General features: G+C 38.6%; 1 protein-coding gene across 1 annotated transcript in view; it reads left to right on the plus strand.

Moving 5' to 3' along the window:
* Window positions 1-7470, plus strand: part of spata17 (spermatogenesis associated 17) — a 33764-nt gene extending 26294 nt beyond the window's left edge. Inside the window, exons 6-7 of the mRNA XM_038307635.1 lie at window positions 3344-3467; window positions 6970-7470. Coding sequence (XP_038163563.1) covers window positions 3344-3467; window positions 6970-7218 — 373 coding nt within the window. The 3' untranslated portion in view covers window positions 7219-7470. The remainder of the gene's footprint in view (window positions 1-3343; window positions 3468-6969) is intronic.
* The last annotated feature ends 12628 nt before the right edge of the window (window positions 7471-20098 follow it).

Consider the following 20098-nt stretch of genomic DNA (forward strand, 5'->3'; position numbering starts at 1 on the left):
CAACCTACAAAAAGGCATGCGAGGACTAAATCATTAAATACTATACTGTACTGTACTATACTACACTATACGGCACTGTACTGTACTGTACTGTACTATACTGCACTGTACTGTGCTATACTATACTATACTAAAGTGAGTTAAAAGGATCATTTAGTTGTTTACATGTTTGAATGTTTGGTCTGGCTATAATACAAATCTAAGACATCCTGTTGTTTTTATAAAAGAGCAGATATAGACACACTCTTCTTGTGCTCAGGGTGTTAAGTTCTCACTTGCTTCAGATAATCATGTTTATGCAGAGAAACAGAGGTCATGATCAATTAACACTGGTCTGTAATTTATTGAAAATATCCCCCCTCTGTTAGGTATTTAGTTCTTGGATCGCTCATGACCTGATCGCTCACCCTAGTACGTTCTGCTGTTTAATCCACTAGCATGTTACCACTCACATGGCCTGTTGACTACATGAATTATTCCTCTACCTTCAATAAACAGCTGGGTAATTATTTCTGCCATAATCAGATAAATTATTCTCCATTTGGTGCTACAACACTGTAAAGAAACTTTACAAGTTAAAAGTTCCAAATTTGAGAATTGGGGAGAAATTCTAGATTGCCACCGGGCTGAGGTGCACTATTTCTTTTTTTTTTTGTAAGCCGTATTCCCCCCTTTTCTCTCCATGCTTTCTTCTTCATGTCTGTCTTTACTCAGTTTTTCTTCATTCCTATTTCTATTGTGTCCCTCCCAAGGACATTCATGAAAGGGGAGCTGCTAGGGTGGAGATAGAGCAGGCCTGCCCTGCGATCAGTCTCCACGGCTATGCATCAGTATTTCTTTTGCTGGCCTTTGTGTCTGATCCATTCTGGGTACAGTCAACTTCTCTCCTTCAGTCTGATTGTAGTATATTTTTTTTTCTATGTGTCTGTATGTGAATGCAATTTGTATGTGAATGTAATATTGGACTGATAAACGAAAGAAGTGAGATGCTTTGACTATGTTCGCCTTTTGTTTTAGCATCAATGATTGACACATTAATTTTAGCCATGGTTTCCTTTTGTAAAACCCTGTTAATTTTATTCATTTGATGAACTAGTGAATCTGTCACTTTAATTGGTTAAACAGAAATATTGTGTTTTAAGCTGCAGAGAACTCAATGCATTTAATGTCACAGTCTATATTGACTCACAGTATAGAGCAGGGGTGTCAAACCGGTTCCAGAAAGGGCCGTGTGGCTGCAGGTTTTCTTTCCAACCAAACAATAGCACACCAGACTCCAGTCATCTCATCAAGTCATCATGTTCAGATTGGACATACTTGATGAGATGAATGGAGTCTGGTGTGCCATAGCTTGGTAGGAAAGAAAACCTGCAGCCACACGGCCCTTTCTGGAACCGGTTTGACACCCCTGGTATAGACTCTTTGCAGACTGTTGAATCATTCAATTTGATCAATTAAATCAGCCAATCAGGTCAGGGCTCTAATACATATTTAAAACCTGGCCTATTAGCTGCTCTCATCTTTGGCTGGATGACCAAAGATGTGGCCTGCTGTCCCCTGGTGCTTCACTCTCTCTAATATAAACTTGGTCTATATGGTTAGGTGGATTTCAGTCTGAAAAAGCTTCAATATTAGCTGAAGAGTAATATAAGAGATAAGGTTTGCCTAAAATAATTGCACATGGCCAAAGTTTTGAGAATACCTGCTTAAAAAAGGCTTTAAAAAAATATTTATCTCGTGGTGCAAGCAGAAAATATCCTTTATCCCTAAATATGTAGTCTGGTGCAGACAGGGCCTTAACTGTTCACTCAGACTAGATTCCCCCAGATACCCATCTGACATTTTGGGTAAATAAACTCAATCCACTGAGACCACACTCTAGAGTTTACAAAGCTCAAGAGATCTAATAACATGGTACTTAGTCCCCAACAGACACTGAGAGGTTCTTCCTCTATGCCCAAGCTGATAACAGCTTACTTTCTGGCAAATTAAATTTTTTGCTTCCGAACTCTGTCTCTGACAAAGAACTCAGGTGGACAGGTGTCTTCATTATCTTTTAAATTACTTTGGATTTGAATATTTGACCTATTTGAGTCAGCTAAATTTAGTATTTTCAGTTTGCAGTTGATATAAGTTGTTTAATGTTGGTGTATATTTGTCAGAGATGTTACAAAGTGAGCTGTCATATTTTTTTCTCACCCTTTAATTTTTATTTAGTCTAAGCCATACACACATTCTCGTCTTGCTATACTTAATGAGGACTGTGTGTTGACTTTCAGTCATTTTCATCCCTTCTATGCCCTTACTCCGACAATAACCCTAAATTTAATAATTACCAGGCCATACTTAACTCTAATCTTAACCTGAACTCAATTTACACCTTAGTCTTAAACCTAACCGTTAGCAATAAAGACAGTGATGACCAGCAAAATCCTAAAAATTGTCCTCACTTTGATGGTGAAAACCAAAAAATAATCCTCACTCTGATGCACAAACAGAAGCACACACAGATCAGAAAAAAAAAGATGCAGGATTGTTGATGAGCTCTGGCTAAACTCTTATTGGTATTACGCATGCGGAAATAGATTGGTTTCACTTTAAGCTTTGTGGGCGTCTCTTCAAATTATCATATCGTAAGTGTTTTAGTAATTGTTTCCAATTCCTCTTTTAAGTTATTACCCTTTTGTAACAATAAGGCTGTGTGATTGGGGAATCAAATAACTGTGTATGGGGTTTTAATGCATTCCATTTAGCCAGCTTTGTGGAACAGATGTCACAGACAGACCTGTCCTAGCTGCTGTGATGAAATATATCCATCATCCTCCCACTTATAGCCTCTCATGCTTTCGGTTTGCTTTTTTCCCTCCGTGGAGTCTCATTTCCTTGTTTTTCTGCCATTGCTCCATTGCCTTTGCATATCAGTCCCTGTGTGATTAGACATTTTTTATTACTCTGAAGGACACTTCAGGGAATTTTCAGGCTGTGCTTAAAATACATTTAACACCTGCACAAACGCCATTTAATTGTCTATGAATTGCCTGAAACTCTTTTAATGTCCTGACTTGGTGCAAAAAGTATTAAAGACCTAAACTGTTGGGACATTTTTAGTATTTAAAAAGTCTGTTTTTTTTCCTTTTGTAGAAATTAGTATGAATTTTGAGTTTTACTTAGTGGAGTTTGGTACATTGCTATTTGTACATTTCTGTTCTTGTTTAGTTCTTTTTACTTGTTTTTGTATTCTACTTAGATTTGTAGTGTTTTGTTCTTTGAAAACCAACTGATTCAATGAGAAAAATGATAGACCTCTTTTGAAATATATTTGGATTTATTTTACTTTATGTTGAAAAGAGCTGGATGAGATCGAGGAGGCCCAGAAAAAAGAGAGAGAACATCTAAAGGCTGTTAAAGAGCAGACAACCAAACTCTACCAAGCTCATAAATTGCACCATCTCATGGGCACAAGCCAGGTTAGTATTTGGTAACACAAACTTTCAAATATATCTTTTTCCATATTGTAATGAAGTTGCATTGATCAGATCCTTGATTTACTAAGGATGCATACTGTATTGTGCTTTCTTTATGATTATTTGATTAATAATTTGTTTTCCCCAAGAAGCATTTAAGAATGTTTTTGTGTTTCTTTTTAATACCATTTTCTTTTGATTTACCTGTGTATTTATCCCTTTGATCATAGATGTTTTTATTTATTTTTCATTAATCTGTCTTTATTCCCAAAACATTTGCACAACAGCTAATCCTTATTTGTTTTAGTATCTTAATACATGTACAGTGGTGGAGCCCACAGTATCTGCTATGTATCTTTCACAAATATACATATATCAGGGCTGACTAATATATTTCAGCTTTATTTATGTAAGGATTGCCAATCTGGTACCCACAATAAAAACATTTAGGTTGTTAAAAAAAATTGAATATTTGAACCTTATGCATATTCAGCATCCCCTAATTTCTGAGTGATTTTGAGAACAAAACTTTATAGATAAGCCAACTTTTAACCACTTATTTCTTTAAACTAACAAGTTGATCATTTGTATATACCACTCCATGTTATGTGACTGTGTTTTTCCCTGAAAATTAAGCATTAAGCATCCTTTTTACATGTTTTGAGCTAACAGACATTTAGATTAGTAGCCTACTTATGATAGGGTGGGTCTATAGAGGTGGGACATCGAAAAACAAACAAAACAACACATTGTTCCTGATTTTGTTTTTCCAGTAGAAGTGGGCTTTTTTTATTAAAATTTGGATGCATGTAAGTTCTAATGGCTCTTCTGATGTGCTGAGGGGAGTATTTTAGTTCTTCTTCCCTTGGTACAGGTGCATAAGTGTGAGTGTGTGTGACTGAGCGTGTGTGTCGCTCCCACAAAACTCTGTGACTCCCCACTGGGATCATAATGAAGACAAAGCACACTGGTCACTGTTGATTCAGCACCAAGAATCCTCTCACTTTTCCTGTCTTAACTCTCCCTACATCTGTCATCATCCAATTGTTTTCAAAAAGCAGATTATCAAAGACAGGATTTTTCTAAGTTTAATCACTCAATGCAAGTTTTAATTTTTTCTCACATAAACATTTTATTTTGTAAATAAGATGGAAACAAATGCTTAGTTAAAGTGTACCCAGCGTTCTGTCTTTCTAACTAACTATATATTTTTGTCTCCCTCCCTGCACCTCTGCATATGGCAGGGCTATCTTTCCCATAGTAGCTCTGACCTTGTCAGCCGTGAATAGATGGCTCTTCACCACAGTTCATCCTTCCTCACTCCTCGTACCCTAGCCCACACACACATGAACCCTCACACACTCATATAGATACAGTTGCTCAGACACGGCTTACCAAAAGGCTCTAAGTCCCTCTGACAAAGACAGAGATGCAGTGTTCCAGGGGTCAACATCATTGTTCTTCTCATAGCTGGCTTGGTACTTTTGGATTTTTGTGTGTGGGCTTGTGTATTTCTATGAGGACGGCAATGCCTTTGTGTACAAACTTTAAAGAACACACATTTGTTTCTGTGCTAATATAAGTAGGTGCTATTATCCTGCTCTCCAATTGAGATTGCAGGTATGGAAACAGTGCTTGAAATCAAAAATTCTTTGGTGCTAATGATCCAGATTACAATCTGCTACTTTGTATTTGTTTAAATAAATAAAAAGTTCTGTCCTTGCAAAACTAGCTGTACACATAGAAGGAAAAAAATTATTTTTAGTGAGGAACGGTTCTCTTTTTGCAGCTGGGTTAGGTGTGGGGCTATGTCATGAATAGATTTTAGGTTAGGTTAAGCTATGAATTGGTAATGGTTAGGTTTAGGGTAGGGGTCAGAGTTAGGCCATAGAAATGAGTGGGAAGGGAATTGAAGTAAATGGAAGGTCCCCACAAGGATAGAGTGACACAGCGTGTGTGTATGCATTTTTCTTTTGTCCTGTGTCGCCCTGTGATGTACTAGTGACCTGTCCAGGGTGTATCCCATCTCTCAGTCATGAATGCTAGAGATAGGTACCATCTCCAAGTAGTTACAGATAACAAATAGAATGATAAATGGAACAAATGTCTCTTTATTCCAGGTTGTAGATCCTTGAACGTTGCTGCCATTGCTGATTTCTACATATCTAAGGGATATTTTTTTTTTATGTGGGCCATCCAAATACAGAATTAATTAAACTATTACTTTGATTATTTGATTAATTATTTAATTATTTATTGAATTCTTGAATTTTTATATCTTAGAGGTAAGAATAGACTTCTTTTAAACTAACTAATTTCTTTTTATTAATAAAATCCGTAGAATGATTTGTTTTTTTAAATCTAACATTCAGTTTTAAAAATGTTATCTAGCAGTAAGCTATTGTCTAAATAACTAGTTTGTTAATGCAGTAAAATAAAGAATTAGGTTTTACTTGATACAACCGTTTCTTACTTTAGACTTCCTTCCCTTCCCTCTCTGTTGTCTCAGTCTCAGTGGCTTAAATAGGAAAGTGTTATTAGCATATAGAGTAGATACAGAGTCCTCTGACTTGAAGCTTTGGTCTCTTAATTAAGAGACTGGCAAAAGGACCACTGTGATTTGAATAATTATTACTGAGACTGTCAGTGATTTATCTCTTTCAATTTGGAAGCAATAAGACAAAGTTTTTGTTTGTTTTAAAATGCATGCTCAGTACAACAGATATCCTAGTGCTTCTATAACAATGCTGGAGTTTGTACATTGTGATTTTTTTTTTATATTTGTCTAACAACCATTGGGGTTTCACGTACGGGTGGATGAATAGAAGGATGGATAAAAGTTTTCTTAATGAAGATTAAATTGAAGTAGAGTCCTCTTCAGCTTTAGATGTTTGTGTCCCTACTGCAGGACTTTTTTAGGACAGTCTGTGAGCTTGAAACTTTGCAGAAAGATTCTAAAAAAGTACATTACAATTCAAGGTAAACATGAAATGACCAGTAGGGGAAAAAGGAGAACAAACTATGACCTTTGGAAATTATTGTGCATAAGGACTGGAAATATAGCATGCAAAACAGATGATTAACATACAACATCTTCGTCTAATTCTGATACCATCATCCATGGAGAGAGCTTTGTGATGACAGATTTTTATTTTAACTTCTATAACCCAAACGGGCACCACAAAAAAGAATTCCTGCAAATTTATTATTGAAGAACTTTTTGGCTTTTTTACAAAATTTTGCTCTTAATTTAGCATAAAACTTTCTAATTGCGTTGTTGAAATATTTTAAAATGTTAACTTGTCTGACTTAATGAATTGAAATAAGAGATTCTCAAACCTAAGGCTTACCTAAAGTTTAAAATTCCTACATTAACATAGTTGCAGTTGTTACCTAAAATTTAATAAGTACCACTGTTTCTAGTACAAATTGTAAATTCATAGACCTTTTATCTAAGGGTTCTCTCTAGTTGCTAACTTCTGTTTCTGTTTTTTTCTTCTTTTAGATTCCTGGGGTGTTTCACTCTCAGCCCGAGATGGAACTTCTTTTGAGGCAACTTAAGTATCATCCCTGTACCAGCCAGCCTCACAAAGACAAAACTCCCGGGAGTGTTTGTGAATCAGTGAGACTTAGTTTCTCTGGTTCGCTACAAAACAAAGGAACAACTCCACCAGAACCTGGGACCAGTCTACCTGTAATTGCCAAAAAGACACACAAGGCAAAGAACAAAAGTGCATGTATGTCAAGAAAATAGGAGCGTCATTAGCAAAAGCTGTTAAAGAATCAGTATCTACATGTGCAAAAATGTCAATTTGTTGCTCCAAGTTTTTAAAATAAAGCTCCTCCAATGTTCTCATGTTACATGATGTTTAACACAAAAGCTGAACTAAGGCCAATATTTGTTTAATTTTATTAACAGCACTTGGAACATTAGTAAGGACACAATTCCAGAAACATTTTGAAGATTTTGTGTTACGATTAGTTTTGCCATTAAAGGATCATAACATTAAGATACATTGTGAGAGTTAAGGTGTTTGTGCTTTGTTTGTTTATATTACCGTATTTTCACGACTATAAGGCGCACTTAAACGTCTTTTTTTCCCCTCAAAATGTGCGGTGCGCCCTATGGTGCGGTGCGCCTTATGTGTGTTGTAACTGCGACTTTTGAGACCACCTCATTGAGGAGATGATGAAAGAGTGGCTGAATGTAAGGAGACCAGGTGTTTTTTTTTCCACTCATCACCATCGCTGTTAATATGTAACTCCATGCGTGCCCGTCTCACAGCTGATGTGAAAAACATGGGGGAACAAATTAAGGCTGTGCTCGCTGTTCAACCGCTCGACATCGGTGTGAACCGGACCCAGCAGGTGCAGCAGAAGCAGCGAGTTTACATGCAAAGTCAATGGTTGACGCGCGTATAGGCGCAGCAAAAGGTCCCGCAGCGCGTTTTGAGCTGCAGGTGCAGCACGTCGGGAGCGTTTAAGCATCTGACGCACCGCCAACGCGCCGCTGCTGCTCGAGATGGAAAAATTGAAGTTTTGCTGCTGGACGCGCCGCATCAACCAATCAGAGAAGCTGATCTGGGAGCTGACAGCGAGACAGACACAGCGCCCTGAGGACATATGATATTAACACAAATGAAAAAGGCTGGATGGATGAGAAGATGATGAAAGGCAGGTGTATGTGAGGAGACCAGGTGCTTTTTTCCACGCATCACCATCGCTGCGTGCCCATCTCACAGCTGATGTGAAAAAAAGGTGAATCAAATGAACGCTGTGCTCATCGTTATCCCGGGGGGTCTGACAAAGGAACTTCAACCGCTCAACATCGGTGTGAAGCGGCCGTTCAAAGTAAGGCTGCGAGCGGCGTGGGAGCGATGGATGACCGACGGAGACCACAGTTTCAGGATAAGAAGGCAGCGCCGGGCAGATTACGCCACAGTTTGCGGATGGATTGTAGATGCTTGGACTAACGTATCTGCTGGCACTGTTGTTCAAGCTTTCGCAAAAGCCGGCATTATTTCTGAGGAGCCGCGCTGCACGGAAAGTGACTGACAGCGAAGAATGGGAAACTGGCATGTCTGATTTAGCGCAGCTGTTTAATTCAGAAACAGAGGATGATGACTTTGATGGGTTTGATTAATACTTTGTAATAAATACATGAATAAAGCACAAACATACTCAGTTTTGCTCCCGCTCTATTTTTCTACCTGAAAACTTAATTCAACAGCAGCCTCTGGGCGGGTCTCCTCCTCTTCACCGCGGTGGCTGGCAGGTGTTTTTCATCTAAATAATTTACAGTGCAGGCACCAGGATACCGGCAATAAAAGCGAACATATTCCGTCGGCAGGTTTCAGGATTTTAAGTTAATTTAGGAGTAATCACAGCGCTGTGTCATCTGCGATGTGTCTGTCTCATGGCCAGCTCGCAGGTTTGATTAATACTTTGTAATAAATACATAAATAAAGCACAGTCATACTCAGTTTTGGGCCCGCTGTATTTTTAAATACGCAGTAGAGGTATTTAAAGGTAGTAGAGGACATGTACCTGTATATAAAAAACGCGCCCTATAGTCCGGTGCGCCTTATGTGTGTGTTAAATACAGAAATGGGACACATAACTGAGACTGCGCCTTTTAGTACGGTGCGCCTTATGGTCGTGAAAATACGGTAGTTTGTTCTCAGGGCAGGAAGTCCCTGTTTTCTTTCATTTGCCCTCTCCCCTTTAGATCAGGCCCCTATATCCCTGGTGTGATAACTATCTAGTGGTGATGGATAAGGTTGAGGTGCTGGCTGTGGAAGTGGTCAGACCAGGTCACTGATCCCATAGCGATAGGAGCAAGGACAGGGTCCCTGTCCCTTCCTCTATCGCTCCCTCTCATGCTCTGAACTCTTTTTGTTTTGAAAAAGAACTGAAGGTCATCTTAAACAAGGAAAAACTGTTTAAGTTAACCAGTTTAGCAAAAACTTAACTGTCATCCTTAGATGAAAATCTAATAAGAGTTAGATATTAAAAATATAAAAATATTTTCTCAGTGTTTGTAGCTGGAAACAAAGATAAAAAAACATGCTTTTTGTTTTATCATATCTCCACAGAATCACTGCACAACATAAAAAACAAAATTTTAAAGAAAATATTCTTCCATTTTTCATGCACTTTATAACTGTGTAAAGTAAACCTCTGAGAGGGAAAAAAAAACAACCTTTAGGATTCTTCTGTTTAAAATAATTGTTTTGTTTTCTTTCCCAGAAAAGAGTAACAATTATAACAACTTTAGGATAAATATTGGTAAATAAGAAAAATAAAGGATAGAAATTTAGATGACAGTAACAGCTACTGCATGCTAGATAAAAAATTGAATTAGGAAGACAAAAAAAATAAGCTCATTAAAAAACTATTTTCTATTCATCTTTGGGTGTCCATTCGTAGGGTGTCCAACTTCCAATGGTTTTAATAACTTTGGGCTGAAATGTAAAGAATCAGTTATGCTGGAAGCACGTCTCATCAAGTCATCATGTTCTGATTGGACTCACTTGATGAGTTGACAGGAGTCTGGTGTGCTATTGCTTGGTTGGAAAGAAAACCTGCAGCCACACGGCCCTTTCTGGAACCAGTTTGACACCCCTGACGTAGGCAAATAAGATGCAGGGGCTCAATGTCAGCAGGTTTTATACTCCGTGTATATTTATGGCCCAAATCGTAAGATGCCTCTAAATGTTTATGTTTGCAAACCCTTAACAATAGAAGCTGTCGCTCGTCCACCATGTTTTTCTTTCTTGTCCTTATTTGCTGCTGATTGGGTGAATCCGGTAGATGGTGACAAGACATGTTTTGGAAGCTGCTTTTGTCATGATCTGCTCTGATAGCTTTTTTTAATTGATTATCTCACTCACCTGCCTAGTTTTGCCCAGTTCCTAATTATCTCTGATCTTTATCCACCTGTAGGTGATGACTTATATTTGGTCCAGCCCAGCTATCAAGGCCAGATCATTGTTTGAGTTTCTTTTTGTGTCCTGTATGTCAGTTTTGTTTGGTTAGATTTATTTCCAAGGGTTCTGTCCCCGGTTCCAGTAGGAGATTACTCTTGAGCCCTTGTCTTCAGGTGAGGTATTTCCCTAACCAATAGGGAGAGTGTTTCAGTGTTTCCCTATGGGTTCTGTTTTCCTGGCCCTCTCTGTCCCTGTCTGATCTGTTCGTCTGAACTACATTTGGACTCCTCCTGGATTCTGCCTCCCAGGTGCGTTTCTGTCTGAGTTGGATGCTTGACGCATGCGACTCTGAACCTGCCTTCACGCGCTGATGGATTCTCGGAACCCGGATCTGTCTGTTCCTGAGTGGAATCGGAACCCCTGACCGGACAGATTCCTTGATTCCACTGCTACTCCAGTCTGATCTGAATCCCTGTCCTGGATCGGAGTCCTGCCTCTTCACTGGGGTTGTTGCATCAGGGATCTTGTTGGCAGTACATCAGCTGATCCTGCCTATCATTGAGAGGATGGACTGAACTGTTAAACCAGAGTGTCAGTGTTTGGGCGGCCCCCCTCCTGCAGTCGCTACAAGTCCGCAGATCTTCAGAAGCTCATTTTTGTTCTGTTTTGTTTATGTATTAATAAACATTTTAAACTTTCCTACTGGCTGTCTCACCTTGAATACTGGGTCCATCTGTGCCATTTATGACAGCTTCAAGAAGTGAAACTGTTGAAGTGGAAGCCACCTGCTGAACAGCTGCGAGCAAGTTTTTGAAAGAAATTTTTAAAAATGCCCTTGTTATCCATGTTGCCCATATTAATTTAGTATGGGAAGTTAATAAATTAAAAAAGGAAATGGAAAAGGAAATGTTATTAAGCAAATAAAAAGTTGTTTCTTTTTTTTTTTCTTTTTTCATTATTGGTTCCATTTGATTGATGAATGATGCATTTTCCCCAATAACTATTTAAGGGCTCAGAAATGAGCTTCTTCGATGATTGAAAGTTACTGTTTATCTAAAAGAACCCCTCCTAACCTTTATAACCAGGTTGATCATGACCAGGTTTTTATACATTTTAATCTCCTACTGGGGATTTTTAACTCATTAGTGCCTTTAGGCAGCATGAAATGATCCAAATGCAAGTCAAACCAAAACGAAAAAATTTAAATCTTTTTAGATTTTAGTGAAATGTCAAAAACTGCACACTACATAAACCACTCCAGACATGTTGGTGCCTCCTATGCATTGATTGTTGTACACAAGAACAAGAACACATCTGTCAAAAAGTCCTAGCACTCTTAATCTTACTTAAATGAGGTCAAGAAGAGATGTTACTTTTAGTAATTGTGAAAGGGAGAAATATCTAGAACTATTAAACTTCTATATGATTTCTCTGAGACTTCATATTCACAGTTACAATGCATAAATAGTTTTGATTCAAAATCACCTTCATATGAAACAAGCTCTCTCATGAGCAACACGCCTAAATAAGGAAAAGTAAGTTTTAAAATTTATAATGCATGGTTTTTAATAAACTTACTAAAAAATCTTTTTGTAAACTGTCTTTTTATAGTGAAATTGGTTTAGGAATATAAGATTAGGTCCAGTCTCAACATAAAAAATTAGTCATTGGGCCGGATTTATCAAGATCCAATTTTGCGTGCAGTAATTTGCGCTCGCAAACTGGAATTTTGCGCGAGGGGCTGAACCATGGTTTGCGGGTGATTTAACAAGAGCGATTGCGTAACTGGTGGCAGGTGCAAAACTGTTGGAGACGCCCTATTTAAATGATGGTTTTGCGCGTTTTGTGGTTTGCAGCAAAGTAGTTTGTTGTTTGTGCAAACTATTGCATTAAGAAATTTTAATCTTACAGTGACACCCCCACCCCCTCCAAAAAAAAAAAAAAAAAAAAAAAAAAAATATATATATATATATATATATATATATATATATATATATATATATATATATATATATATATATATATATATATATATATATATATATATATATATATATATATATATATATATAGGGGAGAGTGGGGTAAGATGAGCCAGTGGGTAAGTTGACCTACCCCTTGTATCTAGGTAACCGTTCTCATGTTTTGTCATGTGACCATAAATTCAGGAAGCACCAATCATTTCCATCTTGCTGCGATAAAGACAAGCACATGGGAGAAGGGGTAAGTACTTTTTTACACAAGAAACTGTTTTTTGCTTGTTTAAGTAAATTTACAGCATATCAGGTAAAATGACTGTTATATCAAAGCAAATTTATCTGGGTCTAAAATTATATATTATACTTGTTGGTGATTTTCTTAGGTATAAAATCATGTGAATCACTTCACTAAAGATTAGCCTGAATTTCTAAGCTAGCCCATTTTTTCCAAAATGGTGGCTATGGGGCAAAGTGAGCCAAAGGCTATGGGGTAAATTGAGCAAATGGTTCAACTTACCCCACCACAAGGCAAGCACTCTCAGACGTATAAAATAGTATTTCTTTGAGTATACTCAACTGGTTTGTCAAATGTTTACCATTGTAGAACAGGGATCATGCCAAGAACCTACAAGAGAAAAACAAACTGGGGCTCAACACCCCTTGAAGCGCTGGAAAGAGCAGCCAATGATGTCAAGGCTGGAAAGTCCATTAGATCAGTGGCAAAAGAGAGAAATATTGACAGGTCAACATTGAGGAGATACATAAAGAAGAGGGAGGTAAAGGAAGTAAAAGCAGCAGGGTACAGTGGAACAGCAGAAGCAAGGAGAATCTTTTCAGAGGAGATGGAGAAGGAGCTAGCAGACCATATGAAGCAGCTCGCAGACCAGTTCCATGGCCTTACACCAAAGAAATGCCAGGAATTGTCATTAGAATTGGCAATCAGAAACAACATTCCTACCCCCACCACTGGAGAGAGAAAGGTTTAGCCGGTAGGAAGTGCAAGAAACAACATAACTCAGTAGGTTGGCATAGACCAATTTATCTTGTGTAGTTCAATACAGTACCCTTTCCTTTTTAGGTAACGATTGGTTCAGGAATTTTATGGCACGCCACCATCTCTCCTGCCGTATGCCCGAAGCAACATCTTTGGGAAGGGCTACGGCCTTTAATAGAACAACAGTTGGAGAGTTCTTCCACAATCTGGCTAAGGTGATGGACAGGTAACAGAATTCAAGTATTTGAAAACATTAATAACTATTTATGACAACTACATACAACACTTAAGTAAATAAAAAAAAAACTGATGGCAATGCATATAGCCTGGTATAGCCCATTTTTACAAACACTTTGCATTACCTAAGGTTTAACTATTCTAAATATCATCATTGCTCTTTTCTTTGTTTTACAGGCATAAATTCCCTCCAAACATGATATATAATGGTGACGAAACAGGAGTAACAACAGTAACCAAAGCAGGTTGTGACAGAAAAAGGAAAGAAACAAGTGGGCGCCATCACATCTGCAGAAAGAGGCGAACTGGTGACTGTGGTCTGTGCAGTCAATGCGACTGGTAATGCAGTCCCACCCATGTTTATCTTCCCAAGGGTTAGATACAAAGACCATACAAAGACCAAGATCATTACAGGAGCACCACCGGGGTCAATTGGTACCTCCACGAGATCAGGCTGGATCAATGAAGAGACCTTCGTTGAGTTCCTTGAACATCTGGTTCAGTAGACCAAGTGTTCCCCTGACCTGCCACTGCCACAATTCCACCTCACACATCCCATTGCTTGCAGCCTTTGGATAAGTGCGTGTATGGTCCATTTAAGACCTATTACAGCAGATCTCTCGATGGTTGGATGAGGTCCAACCCAGGAGAAACAGCCAGCATATACCAAATCCCAGGCTGTGTGAGCGATGCTTTCGTGTCAGCAATGACACCACGAAATATCTCCTCTGGATTCAGATCCACTGGGATTTTCCCTTACAACAGAGATACACTATATTGCCAAAAGTATTTGCTCACCCATCCAAATTATTGGAATCAGGTGTTCCAATCACTTCCATGGCCACAGGTGTATAAATTCAAGCACCTAGGCATGCAGACTGTTTTTACAAACATTTGTGAAAGAATGGGTCGCTCTCAGGAGCTCAGTGAATTCCAGCGTGGAACTGTGATAGGATGCCACCTGTGCAACAAATCCAGTCGTGAAATTTCCTCGCTCCTAAATATTCCACAGTCAACTGTCAGCTGTATTATAAGAAAATGGAAGTGTTTGGGAACGACAGCAACTCAGCCACGAAGTGGTAGGCCACGTAAACTGACGGAGCGGGGTCAGCGGATGCTGAAGCGCATAGTGCGAAGAGGTCGCCAACTTTCTGCAGAGTCAATCACTACAGACCTCCAAACTTCATGTGGCCTTCAGATTAGCTCAAGAACAGTGCGCAGAGAGCTTCATGGAATGGGTTTCCATGGTCGAGCAGCTGCATCCAAGCCATACATCACCAAGTGCAATGCAAAGCGTCGGATGCGGTGGTGTAAAGCACGCCGCCACTGGACTCTAGAGCAGTGGAGACGCGTTCTCTGGAGTGACGAATCGCGCTTCTCCATCTGGCAATCTGATGGACGGGTCTGGGTTTGGCGGTTGCCAGGAGAACGGTACTTGTCTGACTGCATTGTGCCAAGTGTAAAGTTTGGTGGAGGGGGGATTATGGTGTGGGGTTGTTTTTCAGGAGCTGGGCTTGGCCCCTTAGTTCCAGTGAAAGGAACTCTGAATGCTTCAGCATACCAAGACATTTTGGACAATTCCATGCTCCCAACTTTGTGGGAACAGTTTGGAGCTGGCCCCTTCCTCTTCCAACATGACTGTGCACCAGTGCACAAAGCAAGGTCCATAAAGACATGGATGACAGAGTCTGGTGTGGATGAACTTGACTGGCCTGCACAGAGTCCTGACCTCAACCCGATAGAACACCTTTGGGATGAATTAGAGCGGAGACTGAGAGCCAGGCCTTCTCGTCCAACATCAGTGTGCGACCTCACAAATGCGCTTCTGGAAGAATGGTCAAAAATTCCCATAAACACACTCCTAAACCTTGTGGACAGCCTTCCCAGAAGAGTTGAAGCTGTTCTAGCTGCAAAGGGTGGACCGACGTCATATTGAACCCTATGGATTAGGAACGGGATGTCACTTAAGCTCATATGTGAGTCAAGGCAGGTGAGCAAATACTTTTGGCAATATAGTGTATCTTCTCTGATGCAGAGTTTGAGCCATCCATGGTGTCAGACAGGCCGAACCTGGAGCAGCAGCCTGCAGCTGCAGGTGATGCACCTGTGGTTTCAACTTCCCTTTCTGCTGAGCTACCTTCACCAGGCCCTGCACATGCATGTGCTTCACCAAGTGACACAATTTCACACCCCAACCATGCTGGATATGTGTCTCCTAATGACATTCTACCCTTACCCAAAAGTCAGAACCCCCGGAAACAAACAAACCGAAAGCGTGTGAAGACAAGAATCCTGACTGATACACTTGAAAAGCAGGCAATCGAAAGTGCCCATAAAGAAAGGCAAAACAGAGGTGAACCAGATGTCTCAGATCTGGTAGTTGGTGACTTTGTCATCGTAAAATTTGCATCCAAATGCAGAAGCCACCATTACATTGGCTTGGTTGACAGCCTTGCAGGCAACGAAGTGAGTGCCAGATTTCTGAGAATAATCCGAGGGATCAATGGCAGTAAGAAACCCACCTTTGCATTCAAGGAAAATGATGAGGCATCTTTTCCACGGAGTGATGTGCTGAAGAAGCTACCTAAACCTCAAAAGGTTGGAGGAACTGCAAGGAGGGAGCAACAGTTCATGTTCCTCTGCAACCTTAACAGTTGGAATATTGAATAGTTCTTTTGATTAAATGGTTTTGAAACTAACTGGTGGTTTGTTCTCAGAAGTTCAAAACTTTTCAAACTGTTTGTTAGCACAATATGCTCATGTTTACATTTTAAAACCTAGAGGGTCAGTTTACCCCAAGATGGCTTACTTGGTTCAACTTACCCCTAACCTGGGGCAAGTTGAGCCACAGGAGCACTTTTTTTTGAGAAGTCATTATTTTGGGCAGCTTTGTCAGAGATGCATTCTGATAATTTCATTTGATAGGAGACATCCTAAAATAAAATAATATGTTTTCATTCTATTTCTGTGTCATTTTTCCTTACGTCCAGAACAACATAAGTAAAAAATGGCTCATCTTACCCCACTCTCCCCTATATATATATATGTATATATATATAAGTATGACAAAAAGACAAAATTTTGTTACTAAGTGGGAGCATTGGCTTCACAATGACAAAATTGGTTCAGCTGCTGTACGTCACACCCCATAGACCTAAATTTATTTTTGCAAACTATTGATTGTTTTACATAAAAAGGATCCCTCCATATTTGTTCAGAGTTATTATATTATATTTTCTTTGTTTTAATGTAAAAATAAAACAACTCTTGCATGTAGGACAGTCAGCAGAAGCAAGATACATACAGCGAGTGAAACAAGTATTGAACACACCACCATTTTTCTCAGTAAATATATTTCTAGAAGGTTATTGATTTGACATTTTCACTAGATGTTAGTAACAATCCATGGAATCCATACATATAAAAAAAAATCAAACGATAGATTTCCACAAATTAAGTTATTTTAAATAAAGTGAAATGACACAGGGAAAAAGTATTGAAAATGATTACAGAAATGTATTTAAGCCTTTGTTGGCAATGACAGCTTCAAAACGCTTTCCTGTATGGAGAAATTAGTTGCATGCATTGCTCAGGTGTGATTTTGGCCCATTCTTCCACACAAAAAGTTGCAAAATCTTGAGGGTTTCTTGAGCCTCTTGTATTACTCTGATCTATAGTTCTTTCCATAGATTTTCTATTGGCTTCAAGTCAGGTGATTGGCTAGACCATTCTTGTAACTTTATTTTGTTCTCTCAAACTAACTGAGATTCTCCTTCGCTGTGTGTTTGGGGTCATTGTCTTGCTGAAATGTCCACTAACGTTTCTGTCATGATTGCATCTCCGGTAGCTGATCTGATTTCTCACCTCATTCACCTGCCGTTCCCTCACTGTTCCCTAATTATCATTAATCTTATTCACCTGCTCCCTCTGCTATATATACCATTAAGCCCAGCTATCGGGGCCAGATCATTATTCTTGTATTCTTTTTTTTATTCGACTATTCTTTGTTTATATGTGTTATGTTTTTGTGTCAGTTATTTATGTTTGTTTCATGAGAATTAAGTCCCTGATTAATGTCCTGAGACTTGGAGGCCAGTGGCTTGAGAGGGTTTGGTTTTTTGTCTCCTGTCTCCTGGTCGCGTCCCGGTTCTTCTGCGCGGAGCCCTGAGAGTTTTGGCGCGGAATGCAGGAAATTTCAGTTTTAAATCCCATAAGCCTGGCTCCAAGGTGGAGACCAGTTTAAAGTTCGGCATTTATCCTGGTACCAAGTCTTGTCTATGTTCTTCCCTATCACTGAGCCTGCCTGTCTTCATCTGCACATGTCTGTCTGAGCGCGCCGCTGGACTCAAAGAATGTCGAACCTGCCTTCACAATCTGAGGTTTCCTGGAACCCTGTCTGTTCCTGTACGGTTCGGAACCCCTGGTCAGTCTACTGACTCTTGGATCTTGGAAGTGTTTCTCTGACCTGGATCGGTCTCCTGCCTGCTCAGTGGAGTTGCTGTATCAGGGACACTTTGGACAGCTCTATGCCGCATCTCAGCTGTTGCCGATTATCCTCAGCATCTGTTCTGTTTAACCTTATTATTACTTTGTCATTAAACGTTTTGAAACTTTCCAATGTCTGACTCAGCTTGTATACTGGGTCCATGTGTCCTGTTTATGAAAGTTTCATCTTCCTGGTTAATGGCAGCAGATTTTTATTAAGAATGTCACTGTATATTTTTAAAATCATCCTTCCTTCAATTAGTTGAAGTTTGCCAGTACCATATGCTGAAAAACAGCCATATGCTATGATGTTCCCACCTCCAAACTTCACTGTTGGTATGGTGTTTTTGGGGTGATATGCAGTGCCATTTGACCTCCAAACATTATGTGAATTATGGCAACCAAAGTTTTGATCTGATCTGACCAGACTATTTCTCCAAGTATTTCTTAGGCTTGTTTAAATGTTGTACAGCAAACTTCAACATGCTTTGGATTTCTTTTTATGTGTGGATTGCATGGATTTTTACCGACATTTAGTGAAAATTTTATTTCAATAGCACCTCTAGAAATATATTTACTGAGAAAAACGGTGGCGTGTTCAATACTTTTTCCACCTGCTGTATATATCTGAAGTTTTGGATTTGAATGTCTAATTTTGAATGTCAATTAAGTTAAAAAGGAGGTATTTATTAAGCCTCCTCACCTGCTGTTGTCAAGCTTGACTGATGTGTGCTACAGATACAGTTTAGACTCAAATTCAAACTAGAAGACTCACCTCTCATCTGCATTCATTCACATGCTTGAAATCTGATGAGTCTTTGTGTCAAAAATCATAGTCATAGTTACAGTGATTTAGAAATATATTCACAAATTGCAAATATTTATTAAATTTTGTCATATTATATTATAGCTTTATTGAAAATTACTTGTAAATGAGGACAATAAAACAGATATGTTTTTCCATTTTTAATTGCAACATCTCTTAAGGTCAGACTCAATATAGCTTTTAAATAACAGCTTGAAGTGGACGTCAACTTGGCTAATTTTTAAAAAGATGAAGGGGCTGTGACTGAGCTCTAGATAAAGTTCTACAGTATTACAATCACATTTCACAAATTTCACATTTTATGCATGGATATATTGGAATTAATATATAAACACTTAAACATTTTAAACGTGCAATTACTGAAAATTTAATTTTACACTCAAAACAGAGAGTGATAAACACCAGGCAAAATGATTGAGCAAAATAAAACACAGTCTAAGCATTACAATAGTTTTAATTTTGTTACCAAAGAATACTATAAAAACCCTATTAAATACAAAGAAAAATCTATACCAGCGTAAATGACAGCAAGCACTTCTAGTGTGGATATGAGCTTGGAAGACAATGGATATGGCAATGGATATGACAGATCAGCCATGTTAAGACGCATTCCCTTTAAAAAGTTGTTTTTTTGTAAATGGATATCAATATTTATAAGTGTATGAAATATTTAATTCCTTTTTATCATACTATCAGACAATGAATGCTTCAGATGATGAAAATTAAGTATCCACACTGGAAAAACAATCTAGAAATAAGTGAAGATTTCTTAAATTAAGCATATTTACCCTTGATTTGAGTAGATAAATGAGATAGTTTGCCAATGGAATCAGTATTTTTACTCTTAAAATAAGATAATTAGATAATATTTACTTTAAATAAGACAATGCATTTGTGTTTTCCTATTTTGAATCTAAATTGTCTTGTTCCATTGGCAAGATGTATCTTTTGTCTCCTCAATTCAAGAACAAATGCACTTATTTTAAGAAAAAATGACTTATCAAGATGTAGATTTTTTGCAGTGCAAATATTCCAATCTTAAATGTTTTGATTTAATTAACTGCAATTTCAAAATCCTCATAACTAAAAAACAGGCTTGATAACATTGGTCTGATTAATCTTTGTACTGTGTTTCACTTGGTAATTTGAGTTACAAATTGAACCTTTTACTAAATTTCTTGAGT

The sequence above is a fragment of the Cyprinodon tularosa genome, unplaced genomic scaffold (assembly GCF_016077235.1).
Source record: "Cyprinodon tularosa strain WSP-4 unplaced genomic scaffold, ASM1607723v1 ctg616, whole genome shotgun sequence".
Classification (NCBI taxonomy): domain Eukaryota; kingdom Metazoa; phylum Chordata; class Actinopteri; order Cyprinodontiformes; family Cyprinodontidae; genus Cyprinodon; species Cyprinodon tularosa.